The sequence below is a fragment of the Sphaeramia orbicularis genome, chromosome 24, assembly GCF_902148855.1.
Source record: "Sphaeramia orbicularis chromosome 24, fSphaOr1.1, whole genome shotgun sequence".
Classification (NCBI taxonomy): domain Eukaryota; kingdom Metazoa; phylum Chordata; class Actinopteri; order Kurtiformes; family Apogonidae; genus Sphaeramia; species Sphaeramia orbicularis.
The window spans coordinates 18,008,646-18,034,044 of NC_043979.1; the positions used below are offsets into that span (position 1 = coordinate 18,008,646).

The 25,399-nt window shown below is 39.4% G+C and overlaps 1 protein-coding gene across 1 annotated transcript in view; it reads left to right on the forward strand.

Moving 5' to 3' along the window:
- LOC115415449 (1-phosphatidylinositol 4,5-bisphosphate phosphodiesterase beta-1) overlaps positions 1-25,399 on the forward strand; it is a 142,187-nt gene that overhangs the window by 14,434 nt on the left and 102,354 nt on the right. Inside the window, 1 exon segment of the mRNA XM_075353460.1 lies at positions 20,514-20,582. Within this exon segment, the coding sequence (XP_075209575.1) occupies positions 20,514-20,582 (69 nt within the window).

The window sequence follows — 25,399 nt, forward strand, 5'->3', positions numbered from 1 at the left end:
TCCACTGACCTTTCAGTGGAAATCACTTTATGCTTTGTTCCCAATGTCAAGATTAATCTTCCAACACTCATTTGTCTCACACACAGTCTGGCCTTAAGTCATACATTGTTGATTATCAATTAGGCAAGACCTTAAACTGTGATTTTACTGCTACAGTGGGATCCTGCTATGCTTTTAATGGCAGTCATCACATTAGGGTGAAAATGACAGCCGAATAATTAACCCAGAAAATGTTGAAGTTAAAGTGGCCGTCAGTGATATGAGCTTGTTCTTGACAGTTTAACAGCTAAAAGTGACAGTTTGTGGGGTTTAAGATTAGAAAAACACCTCACACCACTTGCATATCAGCCTTTACAACCAAGAGTTCTCATTGCAAAGTGAGTTTGATGACAGATGACGGCTACAGCTATGGTTTCCTATGGCTTTGCTACAGTATCAGGAAGGGACAAGGCTTTTCTGAAAAGTTCTGAATTTGCTAGACATGCTGAGAGATTCTAGAAACTAATACACACAAAGCTGCTAATTACCATTTTATTAAAAGCAGCTTTTCATTTTACATGAAATGTTCTATTATATGCCAGTCCAAGGTAAATTATTTTCTCACAATAGCTGACAAAATGCTTCTGCATAGCCTCGGATAACTTGTTCTGCAGATGCTCTTAAAACAGTAGACACTACTATTCAATGCGCCCATTTAGGGCTCAGCATTGGATGATTTAAGCTTACAGTAGAAGGTCAAATGAGGGTTATTGATGTTGGCCTTAGACATCAGTGTATATTGTCTTTATAGATGTTATTTATTGGTTTTTGGAAGGTGAATAAAAACTGTTGTCAGCGTCTGTACAGCAGCACTTAAATATTATGACAGTTGGGGCAGACGCACTGTGCCATTTTATTTGGGAACACTAAATGTTCCAAAAACAAAATGTAATAATCACTTTTGTCCATCCTGCAGTTTTTATTTGGAAGCATAAACAACAGCCAACTTAATCCAAGAACATAAACTGAAAAATGACCTGTATGTGAGGGGTTTGCCTTGCAGAGTGATTGTAACACAGCTGAAACCCAAGAGCGGAAAAAGAAAAATGTTAAAAGAAGAAAAGCAATGCTGAACTCTTTTTGGATTAGCTCTTCCAGGAGGACTTCAGAAGCCTTTGTCTGCGCTTGAGTTAGCCTGCTTTCCTTCTTTGAATGCCGATTAGGGCTCCTTTTCTACTGGTGTTGGCCTACAGGTAAACAAATACATGCTCGAGCAGGCAAGTCGCACACACACACAAAGTGTTCCGGAGGAGGAGGGACATGTCTCTTGTTCATTTCCTCTCCTAAACAACTGAGGCTCATTTTGAGAAGTTGGAACCGCAGATCCGGAAAGAGGGCTTTTTGTCCGTTTAGAGCCTCTGTGCAGATTTAAGGCTCCGCTGGTGTTAACACAGTTGAGTGTGTGAAACTCGGCGACTCAGCGGAGTTGCTCGGGGTAACAGAGGTGACTTGGCAGCAGCTCCTACTGGGCAGCTCAGAAGAGGAGCCGAGGCACCCTGTATTCGAGTGATAAGCTCATCCAATCATATGCCTTGTAAATGATGTTGATGATGCAGCACGAACCGTGAGATAACAGTTATGACTGGCCCAAAGCACATTAATATTTAGGGAAGTACTGAGGTTGACCAAATACCAGGAATACTTTCAAATGTACGCAGTCAGTAAATACTTCCTTTATCCAACTTAGATTAATGTGTTAGTGGATTTATTTACATTATGGTGACAGTAGGTTTTGCATTTTAAGTAGATGCAAATGTCATCATCTCAGTTTTGTAGTGAATAGTATTTAATGACTCCATGTGCCAGTACATCTTTTATATTTTGTGAACTGGCATAATGATTATCTGCTCAGTGTTAAAGACTGTTTGATTAACATCTATTATAATGTGATGTTATAGACAAGCAACAAGTCATCTGTAAAAGAAGTCAATATTTAAAGTTTATCTTAGTCAATGACTGTAGATTGCGTATTATTGTGCGGCTAAGTGCTCGTGTACAGTATAACTTACAGTGGACAGACAACGTGGGCCTAATCAAAGGTACTCTATCTGACTGCCCGTTTAAAATATGACAGCAGAGTGAAGAGGATGATTAAGCTTCTCGCTGTCTCATGAGTCCAGGTATTTATAACATTTATGCTGGCCTATTTCCGTGCAGCTTATTCAACAATGATCTCTATTATGTTGATTCCTTTCATCTGGCACAGAATGCAGTTCAACATTCAGAGCCTGGACTTGAGGTTGGAAGTATCGCACACGAGTGGAAAAGGCAGGATGAATGAAGAAAGAGAGGCTAGCCTTGAGAAAAGATGACTGAGATCATTACTCAGCCTTTCTCTTTAGCTGTCGTGTTCACCTGCCTTGAACACTGTCAAAAAAAGGCCGCTTTTATTTCAAGCGTAAAAATTTTAAGGATTCCTTTCCTGTGCCAAAGAAAAGACTTAATGAAATTTTGATGTGGAGTACTGAGATATACGCTTAACGGTGATGCTGGTAAATTGACTTTATGTCTGCTCAATAGACTTAAAGGTTGGCTTCACTCTCTCATTGTATTTTTGTTAAGTTCTGTCTCTTTCACTGTCTCCTCATGTTTTTTTCACCTCTCTCTCTCTCTCTTGGCTCGCTCTGCCATTACTGTCTCAGGACATGCTTATTACCTTTTCATTATTACCTGCCTGATTTTTCTTCAGTAATAAGATTGAGTACTCTAAGGTTAGCCACCCTCGTTTCATGCTTGACTATTTTTTTTCTTGATGAAATAGGTTTTAATAATAACAGCTGTTGTTGGAAATCGATTAATATAGGTAGTCACTGCCAGAGCTGAAGCGGATTCTGATTCTGTATGCAAGGAATTAAACTGAAATATTCATATATTCCATACGATTCATTATCCTCTTATGCAGTGGGGAGCAATTTTATCATAGGCGGTAAATAAGCACAGGCAAAATGAACCTTGATCATTTGAACTTCTGCCAAGAAATGTCATGAGTATATCTATGTAGATTATAAACCCCCAGGCTGCAGCGTTTTCTGGAGTTTTGAGCTGTCAGTCTCACATAGGCATGATTTGAATAGATTTAAATGTGCAGCAGAGGCCAGGCTGCTGTTGTAGCTGTCAGTTAGATATTTGCATGGTTGAGACGGAGCTGAGCCGCTGGTTGAGCTCTGCATCATCACACAGCTGAATCAGTCAGTGTCAGCAAGTGTATTTATTTATTTTTTGCTCCACAGGCCTGATATGGCACTTCCACCAAGCTGAACAACTAAAGGCTGGGTAAATGTCAGATTAACACTGTCTAGACCAGAAATGGCTGGATTTCTTCATGTGAAAGGCCAAAAAATAAATAATGTGATTTGAGATTGACAATAATGCAGCAAAGCATATTGTACAGGGGTTATATGTACTATTGATATTTTAAACTCTCAACAGTAGGGGAAAGTCATGCACTAGAACACAGGATGACCAAAACTACCAACAAATCAATGCTGTGTATTCCCAGACTGTATCACTCGCTGAATAAAGTACACTGAGCAAAAATATAAACACACCATGTACAATATTTGTGTAACACGAGATGCGTGGCCCAAAATGAGCTCATAATCTCTTATACTTGTAAAACATGGCTAATTCTCTTGATTTGTAAACAAACTTTGTGTCCATCTCTGCGTGTGAGCACTTGCTCAGTGATCCAGTGATTCCACCTACAACACAGCTGTGGCATGTCCAGATGCTGCTCAAACAGCGTTAACAGTATTCAGGCCATCCATATACTGGGGACAATAAAAGGACACCTCAAAATGTCATATTTCCTCCGATATCACCATGCCTCAGATGTCGCAAATCATGTGAGAACGATTCCAGATAACATCCCATAGTTCCATGCAGCCATCAAAGAGGAGTGGAATAACATTCAATGGGCCACAGTTGACAATGTTGTGAACATGATGAGAAGATGATGTCAATGCTAATGGTGGACACACAAGATATCAAGTTGTGATTTCTTTCAACTGGTCCCCACTGTGTCCACATGAACGCCCCTGTATGCCAGACGCCACTATCATGTTCTAACGGATAGTAATCTGTACCACATTGCTCAACAAAATAAACTGTGCGATTTAATACATTGTACAACACCTAATGCTATTAAAATTTAAAGTGTCACATGGTGTGTTTATATTTTTGCTTAGTGTATGAATGTCATTGTTTACACACGTCTGTATTATGTTATCAAGTTATCTTCTTCAAACAAAACTCATCAGTTACTCTGACAGACGAAAACACTGTGTCTTATTACCATCATGTATGTTGTCAGCTGATAGTTTACATTATAACTCTGTTAGCTTAGCTAGGTTTTTAGACTGAAAACAGCCACAGTAAAACCACAAATCACTTCTGTTTTCTGTACAGTTTGTGTTGTCAGTGGCTAAAGATCTGCTTGGAATTGCTCAAACAGGGTCAGAACTGTCCCAGTTTTGTCTAAACCATAGATCAACAAACTGTGATCATAGCCAAAATAGTCACATAATAACTTTATACCTTCATAAACCTCATAATCGAAGTCAGCCATGTTGAAGAAATGCTGAGATTTCAGTATCAAATTCCATTCTTTTCATTTATAGCTGTGTCCAGTGATGAAAACAACACTACTTTTATTAACAGTACTTTTTCTTAACTTTTATTTGCCACTTTCTTTGACTCTACAATTGTTTCTTAGTGGTTCTCACCCGATCTCGCCACTTTCGGATGCTTTGGTCGAAGCCCTCGCGGTGTTAGTTTTCCTCACCATTGTAGGCTGGTAGAGTGACTCACTACTCCCTTTAGTGGTCACAGAAATCTATCTGACCATCTATTCACACATTTATCTATGTGAATAGATTCAGTTCAGTCCACCACATGGACTTCTTTGGCATGACTTCAGAGCTCAGATTTGAATGATAGTTTTCCATCATTTTTTAGTATCAGAATGTACAAAAACTACATATAATAAAGTTGCACAGCAGGTCACCTTCACCTCTTGGCCCCGACAGAGGAGTACAAAGAGACAAAACTGAAAAAGCAATATATATGTTATATATTTAATTTTCTTCCATTCTTCTCCTTCCATCTCCAAGGACGGTCTGATTCAGAGTGATGTAAAGTGATGTAAGATTCATGCATAGTATTTCATCATGTCTCTCAAAATAATAATATTAAACCATCGTCCTCTTCAGAAGTGATCAGTTCTGTAAAATTACACTGAAATGAAATATTGAAATTGAAAAAATAGAGGGAAGGCAGAAAAAAAGAATGGTGTTGTTCATCATGGGTAAAACATACAGCATTGAACTCTCCTATACATTCAATATAACACAGATTATGTATGTTTTAGCTGCACAAAATGTACACAGTCCTTATTGTTAGAATTGTACAGCTCACTGAAAATAAGGAGAAAATGGGCATGAGTTTGTGAGGAGCTGGAAGTGTCAAAACCAAGGCAGCATTGACCAGACAGCAAACTGTGTGCCCTGATCTAGACCTCACTCAATCACTGTACCATTAGGTAATTGAGTGTTATGGTTGACAGTCAATAAAATGCATAGATCTTGGGGAGCTGTGCTTTGTGTTTTACAAAAACAATGACATTTTCTTGATAGGGTCAGAGATCAGTGGTTACAGTTGGTCACAGCTGTTTATAGATCTCTGATAAACATTTCTCTGAGTGCTACTCACAGGGTCAAAAGGGACAAATTAAATTGCTCAGTCATTGATTTGCTCTATTAGCTTTGATTATGGTAAATCAATTACAGTTGAGAATTTAAATGTCAGACATTCTAACACTTGTGTTTCGTAAACTGACATTTAAAATTGGCGAGGACTGTGTTTTATGAGTCGACGTTACACAGAGACACCCTGTTTCTTTCCCGTCTTCCAGTCCTTCCCTTCCACTTCAAACGCTAACCCAGCCCAGTTGCCATGACAATCCAATTCGTGTGGCTTGTTTTCTGATGCTGCAAAGTACTCAAACCCCCCCTGCTGCTGTGATTTGACTACCATCGCTGTATCAAGCCAGGTGGCTGCTTTCCTCAGGGAGCCCTTTCAAATAAAGGCATTCAGCCAAAAGACTTTGAAGTCCCACTGTAGACAAGCTCTCAATAAGAAAACCCACTTCCTTCCTGTTTCATCCCAGGCGCTGATGGGAAATCGTAGAAGGAACACAACCCCATGGTGCTCATCAGTGTTTTTCAAGTGCTAATGCTGCACAGCAGCAAACTAAAAAAAGAGACTGTAACTTAACATGTTTCCACTCCAAGAAGAATATGAGTTTTCTGGCTGTCAAATTAAAGAAATGTTCATAATATGTGACTGGATGGTATTTGTGAGACTGTCAGCTTAGGGACTGACTGTAGGCATGATGTAATGTACTGATCCTATTTGCACTATTGCCGGACAAACAAGATAAATTATAAGGTTATTCAACATCGGAGGAAAAGTTCAAAGCTAAGATTAAAACTCAATAAATCTTTTTATCCAATAGTTAATTATTAATTACAGAGCAAACGTAACCAAGCTCAAACAAGGACGCAACCCAAGAACAAGATCCACTTCCTTGTTCAGAGTTCTAAAAGCCACAAAAGCAAGAATACGCCTCGTTTTTGTTAAACAATTTGTTTTTTTCTCTTTGGGCAAGTGATGTAGGTCACAAGTAATGAAGTTCTCCAGTTCTCCGTCTCATCTCTTTCATCTACACTCTCGGAAAGATGGGAACTGAAATAAAAAGGATTTTGGAGTCAGAATTGCACACTTTAAATTATTCATCTTTTTTCCCTGAAGAATGCTGTAAAACTGGCAAATGGAAAAGTTACTTTTGACTGTTAAGTCATTATTATTATTTGTTAATGAAGAGGCATAGTAATTATTCATTGTTGCTAATCCGTCTTGCCAGCAAAGTGGTTGTATTTTATCTTCTGAGTGAGAAGGCTGGTATTAAAAATGAAAGAAAATGAGTTAAACAATCATGAGACCACACCTCTTTCACAAGTCAGAGACACACACAACCCACATATCTAGAAGAAAATCCATAAGTAGTGTGGTGTAGTGAAAGAATGGTTGTGACATTACTGTTATATATGTGGATAAATGTGTTTGAGATGTAAAAAGAAGCAAATACATGGTTTATGAGACTGCTATCATGACACTTTGCCCTCATTATGCTGTTTTATTGCCAAACACTGAACGTTCAGAGCCTTTTATCATTTTGTAGCTTATTAATATTGAGTTACCTGTTAAACATGCTTTACTATGTGACTTTGAGCATACTAATAAGACTTTGATGTCTGAGGTTGCAGACTGATACGATGTTCCTGTTTCATCCTGACTCCTCTAGCACTGTTCAGTTCTCATAGCCCTTTGCCTAAGCATGCTGCATTAATTTATTAACTCCTTTAATGTATGAAAATTGTAATTCCTCTCTACTCTCTTGCTCACCCTGAAACGGTTTTCTTCTTCCTTCATCGAAGGCCTCATAAATTTGATTTAATTCATTTTACCAGTGGAATCAGGGCAGTGGATGGCTTACACTCAACTTCCATTTGCTAATCAGGCAATTATAGGCTTTTTGCTTTTGAACAATTTCCAGTGCTTCCTGTACATAAATGAATGACCAATTTCTCAAGTGGGCGACAAGAGACGGGGTTTTTAACTGCATTTCAAAGAGACAGATGTAGACAAGCCAGCAGGACAGGAAGTATAGATAATCATGAAGGGAGTTTGTTTTTGCCATCACCTGGTCTTGTTAAACAATTACTAGCATGTTGAAAAAGGCTGCATATCTTCTGTTCACTCTGAATGACCTTGAATTATACATGTCCCATGTTTTGACAGCTTTCTCGCATACATTTTACTTTGTATTATTGATTACTTTGATATGGAATAATGATAATAATTACATTACATTACATTCCCACCAGCTAGGGGTTTTCAGGGTTTTTATGCCACCCCGCTGCTTTTCATTTCAAGCTAAATTCTTTAGCGCTCTGAAGCAATTATCTAGCTGCCGTTTGCATGTATCTATCTCCATGTCAGAAAGCTCATTTTAGATTTTGTTATGGAATCTTAACATGTTTATGCATATATGAGCTGAATAAAGTTAGGAAAGAATGATAGAATTTCCATCAAGGCTAAATAAAGTGCAATAATTGCCACTTGGGTGAACAGACAGCGTTGTCCCCGAAGTTGTTTTGCTTTACTCTCTTCATAAAGGCATTTCATAGTCGTGTTTGCATATCTCACTTGGCAGACATGACCTGTACCTCTGCCAACAATGTTTTTTCATCTGGCAAATTGAGTGAGTTTTGAAAGTTTTCTGTCGAGCAATCACTCTGCCGTCCATCCCCGAATTTCTTGCTTAGAGTCCCCGCTTCGTTGTGCTGTTCCATTTCCGCTTGAGCAACTAAGTGTGTCACAAATGTGGGTCAGACGCCTTTCTTTCCCCACTAAAGTCAATTCAATTTGGTAGAATGATAAGAAGGTATCAAATTTAAACAGCTTGGAGGTGCTCTGGGGCAAGACAAGAAGCACAGCAGTGTGCCATACTTAAAATACCAGCTCCTCTCTGCAAACCTTCCTCGAGAGAGTTACATGATGGGAGGGAGAGGAACAACACGAGGCCCATTAGATGGGAGGAAGAGAGGGACACGGAGAATTAGTTTTCTAGCGGTGCATTAGGAACCAAGTTACATCAGGAGTATGAGAGACATCTTTTCCAGCCTTATTGTCAGCTTCTTACAGTCACACTACATTTGAGACTTCAATCTAAACAAAATCTAAAATTTGTTGACACTCGCACATAATTACTGTGGTTTCTTTAACAGGAAGGAGTAGAAAACTGCCACTTTAAAGGTGTAGTGGTTTGAGATTGTGGTCTACTCATACATTAGCATGGTTGATCATATTATTTTATTTCAGCCATGTTTATCAGAATACAGAACAAGGTTTTCTCTGAACCACAAAATGCTCAGCTATAAAGGCTTAATGGAAAACTTGTTTGCAAACATTTAGAGTCATCTCAAGTCCTCTAATCTCTCTTTAAGCTCTGTTTATGGTTTCCACCAGCGACTCAGCGGAAATTTCATTCTCTCTAGCTTCTACCTCATTGTGTGTTTGAGTAGTAGTAGCACTAATCAAAGCAGTGAATTTAGGGGAAGGAGGAAGGTGCAAACAAGGACGCAGGATGAAGAATCACCAGAGAGTGTTTAAGGGAAGGTCTTGGGGTAGAAACTGATGCTGAAAAAAGAGACAGAGAGCTTTGCCTGCAGAAAGAGAGTAAAAAAGGCATTTCTCTTAGCTGTCCGCTTTGTCCTGACTTCAAAGGGGGGATGGATTGCACTTAGGAGGTGTCTAAATGAGGTGATGAGAAAGATGAGAGCCAGAGCTGTACTGTATCTGCCACTGGCAGTGATTCTCAAAGGACTAGAGTGGAAAGGCCCTGCAGAAGCACACACAGACACACTGCTCTCTCTCAGCACATAGACCTGAATGCAGAGACGCGCTGGGGCTCAATGTACCTTTTTGCTGTTGCTTGAATGCAGAGACTTTCTCTTGTGTGAACATAGTAACTGAAATGACACGGTGAGTTTAGTATTCAGAAAGAAGAAGGAAATCTTGCAGAGATGCCAGAAGGAAATGGACTTACATGACTAGATCTATATATTTGTACTGCATGTGTATGTGTGTGTGTATGTGTGTTGTCACTTTTAGTTTTGTTGCTGTGCAGCAGAAAAGAGCCATCCACAGTGTGCCTGAAGGGAGCCACACAGATAGAGGAGCAGACGTAAATAATGAGGAGGAGTAAACGTGTAAGAACATGGGGGTGGTGTGTTAGCGTGTGTGCGTGTCTGTCAGTGGGGGATCACACTAGACAAGATGTGAACCATCATCCATAGATATGAGAGCGGCTGTTACGATGCATGACGACAGGAGGGAAGCGAGCACGGCGGATGAGGAGGAACGCAGGAGGCAGACGTCCAAGGAGAAAGTAGGTGAGACAAGCGAAGTAAAGAGACACATGTCCAAGATCACGGCAGAAGAGATGGACAAGAGGGGACGGAGTAAGAGAAGGAAAAGGAGGAGGAAGAGGAAGCAAAAATCCTGCCAGAAGCATAACAAAGACGGAGAGAAGGAAAACAACAGGAGATGATGGACAGATGAGGGAAGCGGTTTTGCTTTCTCTGTCATCCCACTCAGTTCTGCTATCTATCAGAGAGGAGTACACTCCCTCCAGTATCCCTCACTACACTCCATCCGTCACTTTGTGTGCCAGTGTGTGTCTGTGTGCGTGTGTTTGATTGTTCTAGCGTGCTTCAAGGAAAATGGAGACCAGTGCAAACTGAAGAGCCGGCCACATCATCACTCTCCGTCGCAGAGTTTTTATCACGACTGAACACAACAGACACTGCAGATTTATGATACAGAAGCAGGCGTTGGACGTCTTTGGGTGTGTGTGTGTCTAATGCACGTGTGTCTGTAGAGTTGTGTGTTACCTGGTGTGTGCAAGCATGAATGTGTGTGTTGATGTATAGAACAAAGCTTTCTCAGGCCTTTATCTCAACATTGGTTGTTTTGTGGAGCGTGTCAAGGGCTGATAGCCACTATCAGCAGCCACCACGCTCCTCCACCACTCATCCCCAGTGTTTTTTCCAACATAGTAATTTTTCCCTCGCTTCTTCTTCGCTATCTTTCTTTCTGTCTTCTCTCTCTCTTTCTGACCTCTAATCGGTGTCCTCTGTCCATCTGCGTGGCCATGAACTCAACTCAAACTATTGGCCAAGTCACACGAACGCACATATTTATGACTTTATTTATATTTATGACTTACAGCGTGTTTGACTCATGTCTCTCAGTCAATTCGAACTGCACCAGTTAATCTATTAACACAACAGAGTAGCACTAATTTAATCAATTAATCACTTAGTTGTCGATTGATTGGTGGTTAAATGAATCAACAACTGTTTTGATAATTGATTATGGATTAGAGTTGTTTTTTTTTTTTTCAAAACTTTATTGGGATTTTGATTTACACACACTAATTTTCCCAAGCCCATTTTAAATTTGACCATAATAAAACACAAACATAAAAAAGGGGGATGTCCCAAAAGATACGACATACTATTTAGGAGATAACAAATGGTTGAAATATCATGTCCACATTTCCTCTCAGTGAGTGCTCATTTGACTTTGTCTGAGTTATTTTTTAGGGAAAAAAAAATCTAAGTATTCTGGTTGCAGCTTCTTAAATCTGAATAATTTTCCGTTTCATTCCTTCTCTATGATAGTATGAAATGATACAGAATATCTGAAAACATTTAGGAAATGCATTTTCTGTCATTTTAGAGGCCAATTAATTGACTATTTTTGTTTCATTCCTTCTCTATTATAGTATGAAATGATACTGAATATCTGAAAACATTAGGAAACATATTTTCTGTCATTCTGACTGATAAAATAGTAAAAAGAAAATAATAGCATCTTATTGTCAAGCTGCACTGGCACAATAGGACAGATTGTGCAACCCACAACCAGTTAAATCAAGTAAACTAATATAATATGACTTCATGGGAGGCAACAGGGGAAGTTTTGTATATACTCAGTTATAGTGAACAACTTGCTAAGGGAGCGCTACAACTCAACCATCCTGTGTTTAACATACTGAGAGACAGGCTGCACACAGGAGATTATGAGGAGAAGAGGAACGCAGTGTAAAAAAAAAAGCTCAACAACATCAGTTTCCACACCTGTTAAAGACAATAGTGAAACAGAAGTACAAATCCTCTCATAAATGTGTGAATATGCAGTGGTTTAGACTCCACTATTTTGTTAACCTCTATTGTGACAAATCTGCATTTACTTCTTTTAAATGTCAAACCAAAATTGGGGGCATATAAAAAATGCACTCTGGTGCATCACAGCTTTCCTCAAAAGCTTAGTGGCATTCACTGGACCCCATATTCTCAAGAGAACGAAAAGAAAACAACATATCTTCCACCAGGCACCAGTTTGTAGAAATGCCAGGCTGGGATCTCTGCATCAGTACTCCACTTTTGTCTTTTGACTGAGGTAAATAAGCTCTCTGAGAAATCCACCTTTTGAGCAGTTAAGGTCGTTGGTAAGCTGCCTCAATGCTTTTAACACCTCTTTGAGTGAATGTGCATAGTATTAATGGGATTATGAATAAGACCCAAAGAATTCTTTTGAACTTTTGTCCGTTAACAATCTATAAAATCGTATATTTCCACAGTGCAAGATCTCTTTCCAGGATTTTTAAAAAGAGATTCTATCTTCTGCACCACCAGTAGCAAATGAGATCTTGAAGGGGGGGGGGGCAACTGTGCTGGGATAAATGCATTTTCAATTAAGTTATTTCACAGAGAAATTGTCCTCTGTTAATTGCTTTGGAGCACTGATTTATTTAAAGATTTCCTCAAATTCTTTTATATTGCAGTGGCAAAGAGAAAGGGGGCTACAGATGGGGAACAGGGTAGATGGATGAAAAACAGAGTAAATTAGTTGCTCAGTTTAAATAGTACCCTCGGGCAGCCTCGTGGCAATGCCAGACTCTCCAATTTGGCTCAAGGCCTTTGTTACATGTCATCTCTCATCATTCTCCCCCAGTTCCTGTCACTCTACTCCCTAATAAAGCATTCAGTCCGTGGATATTCTTTAAGATTTAATAGGCTCACTTGTGAGTTTTAGATGCTAAACCATATGATACTACAGAACAGGAAACACCCATCACACTAAGGCTGCTCAATTTTGGCCAAAAATAAAATCCAGATTTTTTCTTCTAAAAAACGAAAATTTCGATTTTGATTTCTGGGTAAAACTACAAAAGACAACAGATGTCGGCATGTCATTTTCGTGTGCAGCCTGCAATGCAACGCACTGCTCCCACTCTGGTGTGTGATGATGTTTGATGTGTGGAGTTTGCAGCAAGGAATGGTTTTGTCTTCATTGAAAATTATACTTTTCTTTTTTTCTTTTGTTCAGACAAGGTATAGTTTTTAGATGTTACCTACTTGACAGTTTCAACTGTGACTCCAAAACTATACCTTGTCTGAACAAAAGAAAAAAAGAAAAGTATAATTACATTAACAGAAGACAAAATCAACGCCATAAGGTTCATAGGAAATGTCGAAGCCGTACTAATTCCACACAACTGGCTTGCTCTTGCTGTTTTTAGCCACAAACTTCTCACTCTATTTTTGTACTGGCGTGTGGAGACCAAAGACTGTGGAGACCGCTCTCACAGTTAGGAGGAGGAGCCTATGGTAGCCCGGAGGCGCATGGCCCAGAGACATGAGAGACGAAATTCAATTTGACGATTACCCTTTTTAAAACATCGTTCTTATTAAATAATCTGATTTTGATATAACATTGATTAATTGTGCAGCCCTACATCACACCCACCGTGTACTAACTCAAAAAGTACACAATGTTACCTACATTGGAAATGTAAGTGTCTGACCATTTGTTGCCCTGTCTCTCTTCAGTCTACCACTTCATGTGAGAGGTATATGACTTTATCACTGTGGGTCTGCTAGAGTCGCAGCCATAGGAGTCCAAGACTAAGCAGCGGAGTGGTTGTGACTCTCAGCCAAGTTCAAGAACAGCTCTCCACAAACCATTTTCCCTCATAACAGCATGTTTCCCAGCAGCCGAGTGTCACTGAAGTGCCACTTACAGGGACAGGCACAGCACCTGTGCAGCTCTACTGTGTTTTTTTTCCAACATAAGTAATAGTTTTGCGGATGACTGCAGGACACATCCATGCCCAGAATCCTCTGACCCTGAATCAGTCAGCCTTTGAAAACACTTATGCATAGAGAATGTACCCGGTTATATAATTGGCTCATCTGGCTGTGCACCATATTTTAATTTGTATCTGTGTGCTCAACTTATTCGTAGAACTGTTGATTTTAATATAGACAGAGAACTTCCCTCTGGGCTTCTAAGTAATCATACTGTATTTATGACAGCTTATTTTGGTCTGGGAAGTGGTCAGTAGTCCCTCATGACACAAACAACCAGAAAACTTAATGTGAGTAGCAATTTTATATGTCATAAACATGATTATAGATAATTTAGCATATTACGCTGTTGGCCATTAAGCTGGAATATTTTGTTTTCAGAAAAGTTCTTTTTATTCCTATTTATACACATTAGTGATCACATTTGACTAGATGCAACGATTACATACTGAGTCCCAGCGACACTTTATCTATGAAGAATAAATCGCATTGTCACAATCATTTAATGAGAAGAAGTAAAAATATCTTATTTTAACTGTATATGCAACAGTGTTAGAAGCATGCCATCTGTATAATTCTTTGCTTTTCATCATTTAATAATAATAATTCATGAAGTATAGTTAGCCAAAAAGAGTTATGCGAATGTTATTGTTATTATGACGTAACCCATAGTCTTCACAGTGACAGAACCAGCACCAGTGAATATACTATATATTCTCCTCAAAGTAGCCAAGTTCAAAAGATAAAATGACTTGCACTCAAACATCTCCCCCTTCATTTGCTTTATGTGTTTCCACTCCTGCTTTCCTTCTGACATATTGTTCTTTGCTCCTTGTCTTCTTTGTTCTACAGACGTTCTAAGACTTTTGGAGCTCACACCCACTTTCAGCCTCGAAGCTGTCAAATAGACTGTATGTAATAGTAAATGAGCAACCTGTGGCTGTCAGGCTCTTCTTCCATGTATATGCTTTTCTCCTTTCTACCTTCCACTTTGCTTCACCTTGACCTTTTTCTCCCCTTCACGCAAAACAAATCTAACTTTACTTCAACAGTGATAGCCCATTGCTTTAAAGGTTGTTTCAAGCCTAACAAACAAGCCCAGAGTATGTGAGCCCCTTTGTAGATATTAGGTAAAGATTGTTTTCTTCAAAGCAATTTGTAACAGATCTCTCACAGATAGCCTGAAGACAATGTTTGTAGATCACATGTCATACATAGGAGGGCTTCGCTTCTCAATTTGAAGGATAGCAAAGCATGTCCTAATATGAAATCATTGCCTGGGTACATATATTAATTGTACAAAGTGCCTAAAGCAGAAGCATATTTGCCAACAAAGTAACTCACAGATCAATGATGGATTTCCTTCCAGATAAGTTTCAGGAAAACACCACCCTCCTTACTTGTTACTTGGAAAGGAATGGGTTTAATTTACGAAAGGAAGGCAGCATGTTGCAGACGTTGCACGAACAGCGGCTTCACAGCAGAGACAGACAAACAGGCACAGAAAACAGAGCCCAAGGCCAGTGCAGGTTAAACATGTTCATTAATTTCTGTAGTTTCTCTCCCGCTGACCCTGCTTGCTTCCTGGACGTGACATGGATCTTAATAGGCTTTGGATCCCCGCTCACTGTTTTGCTGCACACAGAAGAGCCCTGAGAAAGAGTAGGTATTAAGGGAACGAGAGTGAAAGGAGATAAATGGGGTGATAATGGAAATATCTAGATAAGGATCATTATGTCTGTGAAAATAAATGGGGAAAGTAAATCAGGAAAAATAAAAGCTGAACTGAAAAGTTCTTCACTGAGCTGTCTGAAATTGTAAATCGTCAATAATAAGTCAGTATCATGTAATAAGATAAGATATGACTTTGTTTATTCCACCGTAGGGACACTCAAAGAAATACTCTGAAATTTAAAATTTCAACCTTAGTGTGTTATTGGAGGACATAACAAGGCTTTATTACTTTTGTGAAATTTTTCAAAATTTCCTGTTGTCATGTAGAGAATCAAGGTCAATGAAATTGCCGTATATGGTTCCTTACCTGTAAGTAGCAAAATAAAAAAAAATAAAAAAATCCAAGAAGTAAAAACACATGAAAGCTGAAAGGAACAAGTATTTTAGAACACCACTTTTAGAACATTACAACAACGTAAGTGCTGATACAGACACTTGTCAACATACACATTATCACTTTGAACATCATTACTTACATTAGTACCATTACTTCATGGTACTCAACAAAGCAGTTACACTCACTGTTCATGCAGAAGTGGGCATTTAAACTGAGATTGTTGCCTCACTATAACTGTTATCACTGTCTTGTAATGTGTCCGGAAATGACTGAAAATAGTCACTTGCCTGATAAAGGGTTAACAGCAGCAACATACAACAAACAAGTGCAGAGAAAAAAACAAGTGAACGAGTGAAAAATAAAGAGAAAAATAAGAATTTGATATTTATAACAGCATTTATATAAATATAGAATTCGAATTATATACTTGTGGTTGCATATGCACATGGTGTGATATTGGGGCGGTGGGGGGTTTACTGAGAACGGTTGTATAGTCTGATGACTGTGGGGAGGAATGACCTGTTATGTCATATTTTATTTCTTCTATACATCTGTTCAATAATCAAGCCTTTTCATTGCACTGTCACATGTTGTCGTAATAGCTACATGTGTATCATCTTAGTCGCACACTAGGAGCAGCTTGTCACCTAAACCGGCACTTGGCTGTACCTTTAATGAGTCGTCCCCGTAGGTTAACACTTAACTGATGACGATGAACCGGCTTAAAGAGGTCTTAACAGTGTGGGGCTGGAGGGCACAAAAGGGACCCCATCAGCAAGCTCCTTCCTGAAGCCTTACTGTTCCACCAGGCCCCCATGTGGAGCTCCATCTCTCTAAAGAGACTTCAAAGCCAGGCATTTGCAGACCCAACGTAGGCGTTAACCTTTGACTCAGAGGCTCTCTCTGTGCAGGCAGGGCCAGTCTAATTGATGCTACGCGCTGCACAAATACGAATAACTTGTCCTTGTGGATTTCAGACATAGAATAGAGTGCTTTAATTTCCGCCTCTTATGAAGAGACAGACAATGGTTGTACTCCAGCAAAGTGTTAGCATGTTTATGGTTTCCAGTGACTAATATTTAGCTTTTAGTGATATATGTATGGGAGCAAGAAATGGTCTGATCTGAATCTTATTCATTGTGTTAAATAGGATGAGAGTAAAAGGTTAGTGTTCTTTATCTTGTTCATCTTCCCACCATGTACCTTGAGTTTCTAAAAGAATGTCGAAAAAGTCTGAACAGGGTTAGAATGAAAGAAGCTGAGGATTCAACAACAGAAACACCCATAAAACAAAGATAGACTAAAATATGTTTGAAAAAAATGGGGACCTCCAATGGAGGTATGGATTTATAGATAAGGATGAAAAGACTGGGACAATTTTCTTCCAACCTTATGGCCTTGAGATGGTCAGATACCAGGCATGCGTCTAGAGATTAAGCCAAGCCCCCGTCACTCTTCATCTCTCCTGATAATGCTGAGTGGGCACCCAGTTCAGTCTGGTTAATTTTCCACCTCATGTCCCAGCTCCCTCTTCGAGAGATGGAGGGAGATAGTCTGCACAGATAAAGGGATGTGGTGACTGAAGGAAGGTAGTAGACATATGTGTGTTGCGAATAGTTAACCACTCTGGATGCTGTTTAATGGACAAAAGGCTTGTTTATCAGCCTGGACAGAGCTGGTAAATGGATTAGTAGACATATGTATGCGGGGACAGATGTATTGATTGTATATGTCCTATAGACCTATAGATTTCACCTCCTGAAAGCTGTGCTTCAGAATCACAGTTTTTGAATTATGTACAGTGTTTTAAAAATTTTTTATTAACCCATAAAGACCCAGTGCTGCTTTTGTGTCAGTTCCCAAATAATTTTTTTCTTTTTATGTATAACCTTTCTTAAGTGATTTACCACCATTTATTATTATATGATCCTCTGTATTTTGCATTTTTTCAGTGAAAATCAGGCATTTTCCTATATTTAATTTACTGTTCATATACTTTAATCATCATTTTTATATCACATTTGAGGGTTATTGTATCAGAAACAGAGACAACAGAAGAAAAAGAGACTTTTCCAGTAAAATATTGACTTACACAAAAAATACAAAAACCAAGGCACTCTCTTATAATTTTAAAATGCCTTTATTTATTATGGCGTGTGTCAGTGGACCTGAACCCCAGTGTGTTTCAGCCTGCTGGCCTTCATCAGGGGGAAATATAGCATTAACTGAACATAAAAAGCAAGCATCTCCAACAACTGTAATTTATCAAAGTACATGGATTTTGCTGGTGAATAAATGTTGTAGTGTAAGTGTAGTGTTTCCACATTCACTATGGAGCCTCTGAACATCCAAATGGGTCATATCTGATGACCATAAAAAGATGACAAACTGCATTTTACACCAAATATTTACATATATTGATAGAATTAATGAATCAGCAGTATTTAAACATTTTACATCAGTAGATGATTTGAGTCGTCAGTGGCTGTTTGGGTCTTTATGGGCACAGTGTGTAATATCTTTATCCAAGGGTTTTTCAATAACATAATAACAAAACACGTAGTAGATGATGTTGTGAAATAGTGTGGGATTATAGGGCTGTTGTTTTCACTACCAGTGCTAATGACTATCTATCTGACTCAGAAATTGTATTTACAGACAATATGATGCATTCATTCACACTACATTTGCTGATGCACAGTCACATTTCATTCTAATGAAATAGACTAGAAAAAGACAATTAATTGGTTTGGTTGATTAAACAGTACTGATCTGTATCAACAGAAGTAGATACTGACAGCGACGGTTTGCTGACATTAGTCTTCTCAAATGGTACTAGTGACTTTGAGGAAATGAGAAAATATCTCTAAAGATAAAAACTGCTCCCAAAAAGGACTTTTACCAAAGCATCCCAAATGTAAAATTCCTGTATGTATTAGGCTTCATAGCCTTGGGAATGCAACATAATTCAGATAGAAGACAGTGAGTGTAAACATCAGTAAAGCGATGGGTAACCAGTTGTTAGCAAGTCATTATTATTTGGAAATGTTCCAGACACGTTGACACATCATGAAGTCATTTCGACGCGTTTAATGTTGGAAAGAAACCTATTAGTGAGCTGGGGATGACCCATCCTCTATTTCCATATGGAACTCACTGATTCTGGAGGTTATTACTTCAGTAAGACTGGGATTATACATTGACGGAAGGATGATCTGAAACCATTTGCAGCCCTGGGAGTGAGCCGTGTTAACTGCGGTTACATGACTGACCTTGGACAAGAAATCCATGTATCCACATATGGAATTATAATCATAATCATTACCATCTCATGTTTTTAAATACCATGTAGGTGCTGTGCTTTACTTTGCCCATTATGGACCAGTTTTGAGTAATATTGTGACATTTTAATTAATAAAAATGCTCCCACTTAGAGGTTTTTACAGTTAATTTGGTATTCAGCTCTACATTTACTGATGAATTATACTGAATCTGATGTGTAGTAGATTGTACGTTATTGGAAACATTTGTAATTAGACAGTGTAAATACAGAAGTTAACAAAATATATAACATAAGCCTTGTTTTTTGGGATGCTTTACAGTAGAAATGTTAAATATGACAGCTGTTAAACAGTGTGGTAAAAGTCAGAGGTGCACACTAGGTGGTAACAGGCTTTCCCTATGCACACATTTCTTCATTCTGTCAATATTTCTTCATTTTTGTGCTTAATTCTGCCCTCGTTTGCCTCTGCATCAGATTAATGGGATCTGCACTCAGGCTCCTTAATGAAATACAAACTGTAAGATGCAATGAGCAGCTCTGACATGGCTTCCCTCACTATTTTATCATAATGAATCAATGCTGGAGACAGGTTTTCCATTTAAGTAACATCGATAAATGCTGTTCAAGGCTGTCTTACTCAACTTTCTGGTTAAATTTTAATGCTGATACTGATCATGTTTTTATCCACACTGACTTCATCACAGTGCCATGTTATATCTCTCTGCCAGTTCACTACCACTCACACAGCTGAGCCCGGCCAAGCTGTGGCAAGGTGTTACAGCACAGCATCACACAGCAGCATAGAACATTGTGTATCTGTTGAGTGTTTTGCATCCAGCCAGTATTTCCTTGCCAACAGTGATTAAATAGTGTGTTGCAGTGATAATATCTGTCATCGAATACAGTCATGTATTTTTTTCCTTTGGTTTCTGGTATGTCACATGACTTCTGCATCAGATTTTACATGGACATTTTCCACAGTCTGGCCTTTAGTCAACAAGGGAGTGTTACACTTTTGACCTAATTTTGTTCCCAACACTGCTTTTTTTTTCTCCAAGGTGAGGTGTCATCAGGCTTGTATCCATTTACACTGAATCACTCCCACATGACATCAGGTATTGAGGCTAATGTGTGTCCCAGAATGCTTGTGGGTCATTAAGGCAAACAGCTACACAGTGCCTGCAACCACACATGTAGGTGGCAGGTTTGGAAATGGAAAAGGTCACTTAACCTCTGATTGTAATAGCTCCCAATGGCACCCTGTCATTGAATTTTGGCGCTTTTTTTAACACTTGCTTGACACTGATGTTGATGTATCTGTGTTTTTTCGTGTTTACAGGATACTGACCTACTGGATATAGCGTACATAAAAGATGCCAGGAATGGGAAATGCACCAAAACACCAAAGGTACGCCTGTCTTTCATTTATTTAGAAATGAATCTACATGAAGAAACATACACACAGAGTACAAAGGATGGTTTTTCATGTGATAATATGCTACGTGTTGTGCTAAGTGTTGATTTTCGCACAGAAATGAAAAGCCCGGCAATGAATCACACTTTGTCTGCAGCGTTGTAGCCAAGAAATGTGTTACGGATGGGACTGAAATTGGTCATTGTAATTGTTGTCTTTTAACTATAACCAATTCTTGTGCCCACACCCTAGAGGTGAATCACAGAGAGGTTTTCAGCAGTTGTTGATGCAGGAGGGGTACATAATCATATTAAGTCTCACCTTGCAGAATGTAAAGTTTGAGTGATTTAGTATTCACCTATTTATGCTGTTGACAATTTACATTATTTATTTAGTATTGTCATTAAATGTGAGGATCAGATGACACTTAAAAACTGACATGGTATGGATTTGGACCTACACAATTAACAAGGCGTGGATGGTTTCCCAGGAATGCACGCCAGTCTAGGGTATCCAAATTGTTATTTCACAGCTAATTAGAATGCTGTTAATTGTGAGCGACGAGAGAACAATTTGTATACACAGTTTTTAATCTGGCACACGCTAACTGTCATGGAATTTAGCACATACGGTAGTGGAGCATTTACAAAGCCAAATTCAGTTCTTGCAGTTAATTTTCCACTTAACATGTGACAATTCCAACAGTAACCTGTATTCTTTTCCATTTTTATTTTATATATACTTGCACAAAGACTGACTTTAGACAGCATTTGGAGTCGCTAAGTCCTGTGACGAGCTGTTGTTACATAGCTGTGGCAGTGTTCAGTCAGTTTGATTCAGTGCAGCAGGAGAAGCAAGTGGGGGTCGTGCACCACCGCTCTTGTCTGGGGAGTGAGTAATGATGGAATGAGTACAATAACACAGAGAGGATTCATGCATTTCTAAACAGCTTACAGAGTGATGCTACCCAGGGAGGAGACATGACCACGTGACAGGTAAGATGGTCGAAGCATTGGAAATCCATTACTGGAAGATGGAGCGGTCATGCAGCCTGGGCATTGTAATGGGAGCACCAGTGAGACATGGTGTCTGAGGAGTTGATGAGATGAGGAGAGGAAAGGAGAGAGGGAGGGGGGGTGATAAAAAGGCTGTGGGGATGAGAGGAAGGAAAGCAGAGAGGGTAAGAGGGAAGGCATGTCGACTTTTTAATGTGAGGTCTGCAGAAGGCAAGACAAAGGATGAGGGGAAAGAAGGAAGGACACGCACATGATGGGAGGTCAAAAAAAAGATGTCAGGCATGGAGCAGAGATAATACCAGGCAGACGTTGCTGTAAGTGGACAGCACTTGTCATGGCTTGCCTCTCAACCGTTTCTCCTTCACACTTCTTAAGGATCTTGTCAGGATGTTGAAGTTTTTGCGAGCATCGTTGTACTCTGAACTTAAGCTTCAAAGAAAAACACAAAAGCTGGAAGATATGTTTTTTGGATGAGAACATGTGAAGAACGGTGATAATGCTGAAAACGTGCAAGAAATCAAAAAGAGCTGACGACACATCAGTAGATATTTATGCATTTTTTCTACCAGATTCTCTCCATTTAATTTTATGCAGTGATGCGAATTTCTTTGGCATACAATACAATAAAGTAACAAATAATGCCTCTTCTTCAAAGAAAATCAAGTATTTCATCAGTATTCATAATATATCCAAACATTAAATGCAAATTGCAAGAATCTGAATCATAATATCCACATAGTTCCAGTTGTTTTTACCATTCTTTTGTTTTATCTGTTGGTTCTATGTTTACTGGTAACTCTTTCTTTTGCCCTGCCAGTGCTCTTGCTGCTGTCACTTAAGGGCTCCCAGCATTCATTCATTCATGCAAATTGCAGAAAAAACAACACACTCACTAAGACAAGATGAGATGTTGGACTCACGATGACATGTCGGTGAAAGCTTTAGAAGTGCTTTTATTCTGCTTCTCAAGAGTCCTGCTTCTCAGCCAAATGTTGTCAGACTCAGATATAATCATTCTCAGGCTCAAAATAGGCTCTAGGTGGAAAGGCTGATTTTTCTCAGTGGAGATCTTATTTCCACTACAGCTTGTGTTGTGTCATATTGTCTTTGAATAGCATAGAAATTCCTGTCCAAGCATTATTAAGATTTGGAACATGGTGCTGCTGTGTTCATTGGCTCAGTGCTATATGTGGGCGCTTTGTCTGACCTCTAATGAACTTATGCCATGCTGCCCACAGTCTTCAGCTTCTCACTAATGATTCATACATTTCCACCGTGAAGGGAGACATAAAAAAACACCAATATACTTGCTACAGGAATTCTCACTGTCATTATTACACTGCATACAGTCATAGTATACACAGGCCAAACTGTATGGGCAAACACCCCACAGGAATACACATGTGCTGACTAGTGATACAGAGCTGGAAAAACTGACATCCTTTTGTTTTACACTGCTCAGGCTGCTGATGCTAATTAGCATGTGTCCACCCCATCATCATTCTGGCTGATTAGATTGGCTTCTTGTCAGAATAACAAGAGGCAACCTTTGTTTGCCGGGTGGCTCCAGAAATTAATAACACTCCCGTCTGGTGAGCAAAGAACAGCAGTAATAATCATCTACTAAATATATCCGCAAATATCTGGAATATTTTCCAATCCCATCTCATACTGAGCACACAAATTGACAAAGCACTTCCTGTTGCTTTTGTATATTTCTGTTATTATGCGCTTGTGGATTGCAGTATTCAACCACACTGACAAGATGGATCTCTTATTTTTATTGTTAGTGTGCACAGCTCTGTTGGTGAATGTTAGTTTCTCTGCGTATCCTCCACACAAGTGTCAAAACATCAATCAGTTTGTCTGCGCCATTAAAATGATCCGCATTGACTTGTGTGCTCCGGCTTTCTTTCTTTCCCCATCATATATTTTATTATCACTTTGACCACCTTTTTATTCAGTCTCTTGTGTTTGTTGCAGGTCACAGTCCACTTTTCTAAACCACATATTCATTTTGTCTCTTTATTCAATCAGCAGATTAGCGTGTTCCTGCACGCCATGTTCCCGTTCTACAGAACACACCAAAAGCCAAAGCCTATTGCATTTGCAATCACATCATGTACACTTTACCGTACAACCAACTTCTGCCTAACTGAGTTCAGATAACCTTTGTTCTTTCGATTCCATTTGGCATCCCTGCACCGCTGGGTCATATAAAGTCCTGTTTTATAGAAGTGTTCTTTAGTTTGTGCAGTTCTTTCTCAGCAGAACCAACAGGAGGAAAATGTAATCAGTGTCTCACTGTGCTACATACAGTAGGTGTCTGACAGACTAAATTACATGCTTTTGCTCCCAAACAACCAAACAGGTACCTGTCTATGAGATGTGCTCTTTGTGCAATTTAGATTGTAATGCACATGTTGAAAAACCTTAATATAGAGAAATGATTGAAGACCTTAGTGTTTTATATATCTGTGCTGTCAGATGCTTCCATTTTTCACATTAGAAGTAAGACATCAACACAGCTGTAGTGACTCTGCCCGCTGTGGGTGGGCACCGTGTGCAGACAGAGTGTGATCTAATAATTCAGATGTCCTTATCTTACTCCAGTCTGCCATGTGCCTGGTGATTGTTTTACTGTGTGGGGGGTTAAACAAAACATGAGGAGCACATAGCTTATCCATTTTACGATTTATGCACGATCAAACTGAGGCAGAGGCTGATTGACCGAGTGCAGCGGAGCAGATGGCTGCATGCTGTCGACACACACACACTGGTCACGCACAGGCATGGGGGTTGAAGTAGCAGTACCCTCAAAATAGAACTTCTTTGGTTGTTGTATCAGAGAGAAACACATAGAGAAGCAGGAATGCCTCCTGGCAGCTTCCACATAATGGTTAATCACAATCAACCGAGAGCAGAACAAATTGATTTCTGAAGTACTGTCAAAGAGGATAATTTACAAAGGTGGCCATTTGGACTGATGCAGACAGTGTTATCAGCTAAGAAACACATGGAAATCACTCACAACTCATCATAATCATGTAGTTAAATGATGAGGAGGATTTCAAAGGCTGTGGATGCCAAACTTTGGATGTTGACTGAAATACTTTGAACACATTAAATAAGTAAAGTAAGTAAAGTAAATTTTATTTATAGAGCACTTTTCACAGACAGAGTCACAAAGTGCTTTATCAATTCAAATCAGAATCAAATTAAGTTTACAGAGACCCAACAGAATCCTTCAGGAGCAAACACTTGTGATTGGTGACAGTGGCGAGGAAAAACTTCCCTTTAACGGGCAGAAACCTCGAGCAGACCCAGACTCCTGAAGGATGGCTGTCTGCCTTGACCAGTTGGGGTTAAAGAGAGAGAGAGAGAGTAAAGGAGGAGAAAAGAGAGAGCGATAGAGATATAGAGAGACTGGGGGGGGGGGGGGGATGACACATGGAGTACGTTATGATGAATACATAGAGTGTAATCAGTCTGTGGTGGTCCTGGGTCAGGTGGGAGACTAAAAAGCCTTTTTGAACAGGAGGGTTTTGAGGTGTTTCTTAAAGCTCTCTACAGAGTCCATGGACCGTAGGTGTAGAGGCAGGTCATTCCATAGACGTGGTGCCACAGCTTTAAAAGACCTGTCACCGCGTGTGCTAAAACAGGTCCGTGGAACCATCAGCAGGTGCTGTCCTGAAGACCTCAAGCTACGAGTCGAGCTGTAGGGCTGGATCAGGGAAGCAATGTATGCAGGGGCCTGGCCATGTAGGGCCCGGAAAGTTAGCACAAGAATTTTGA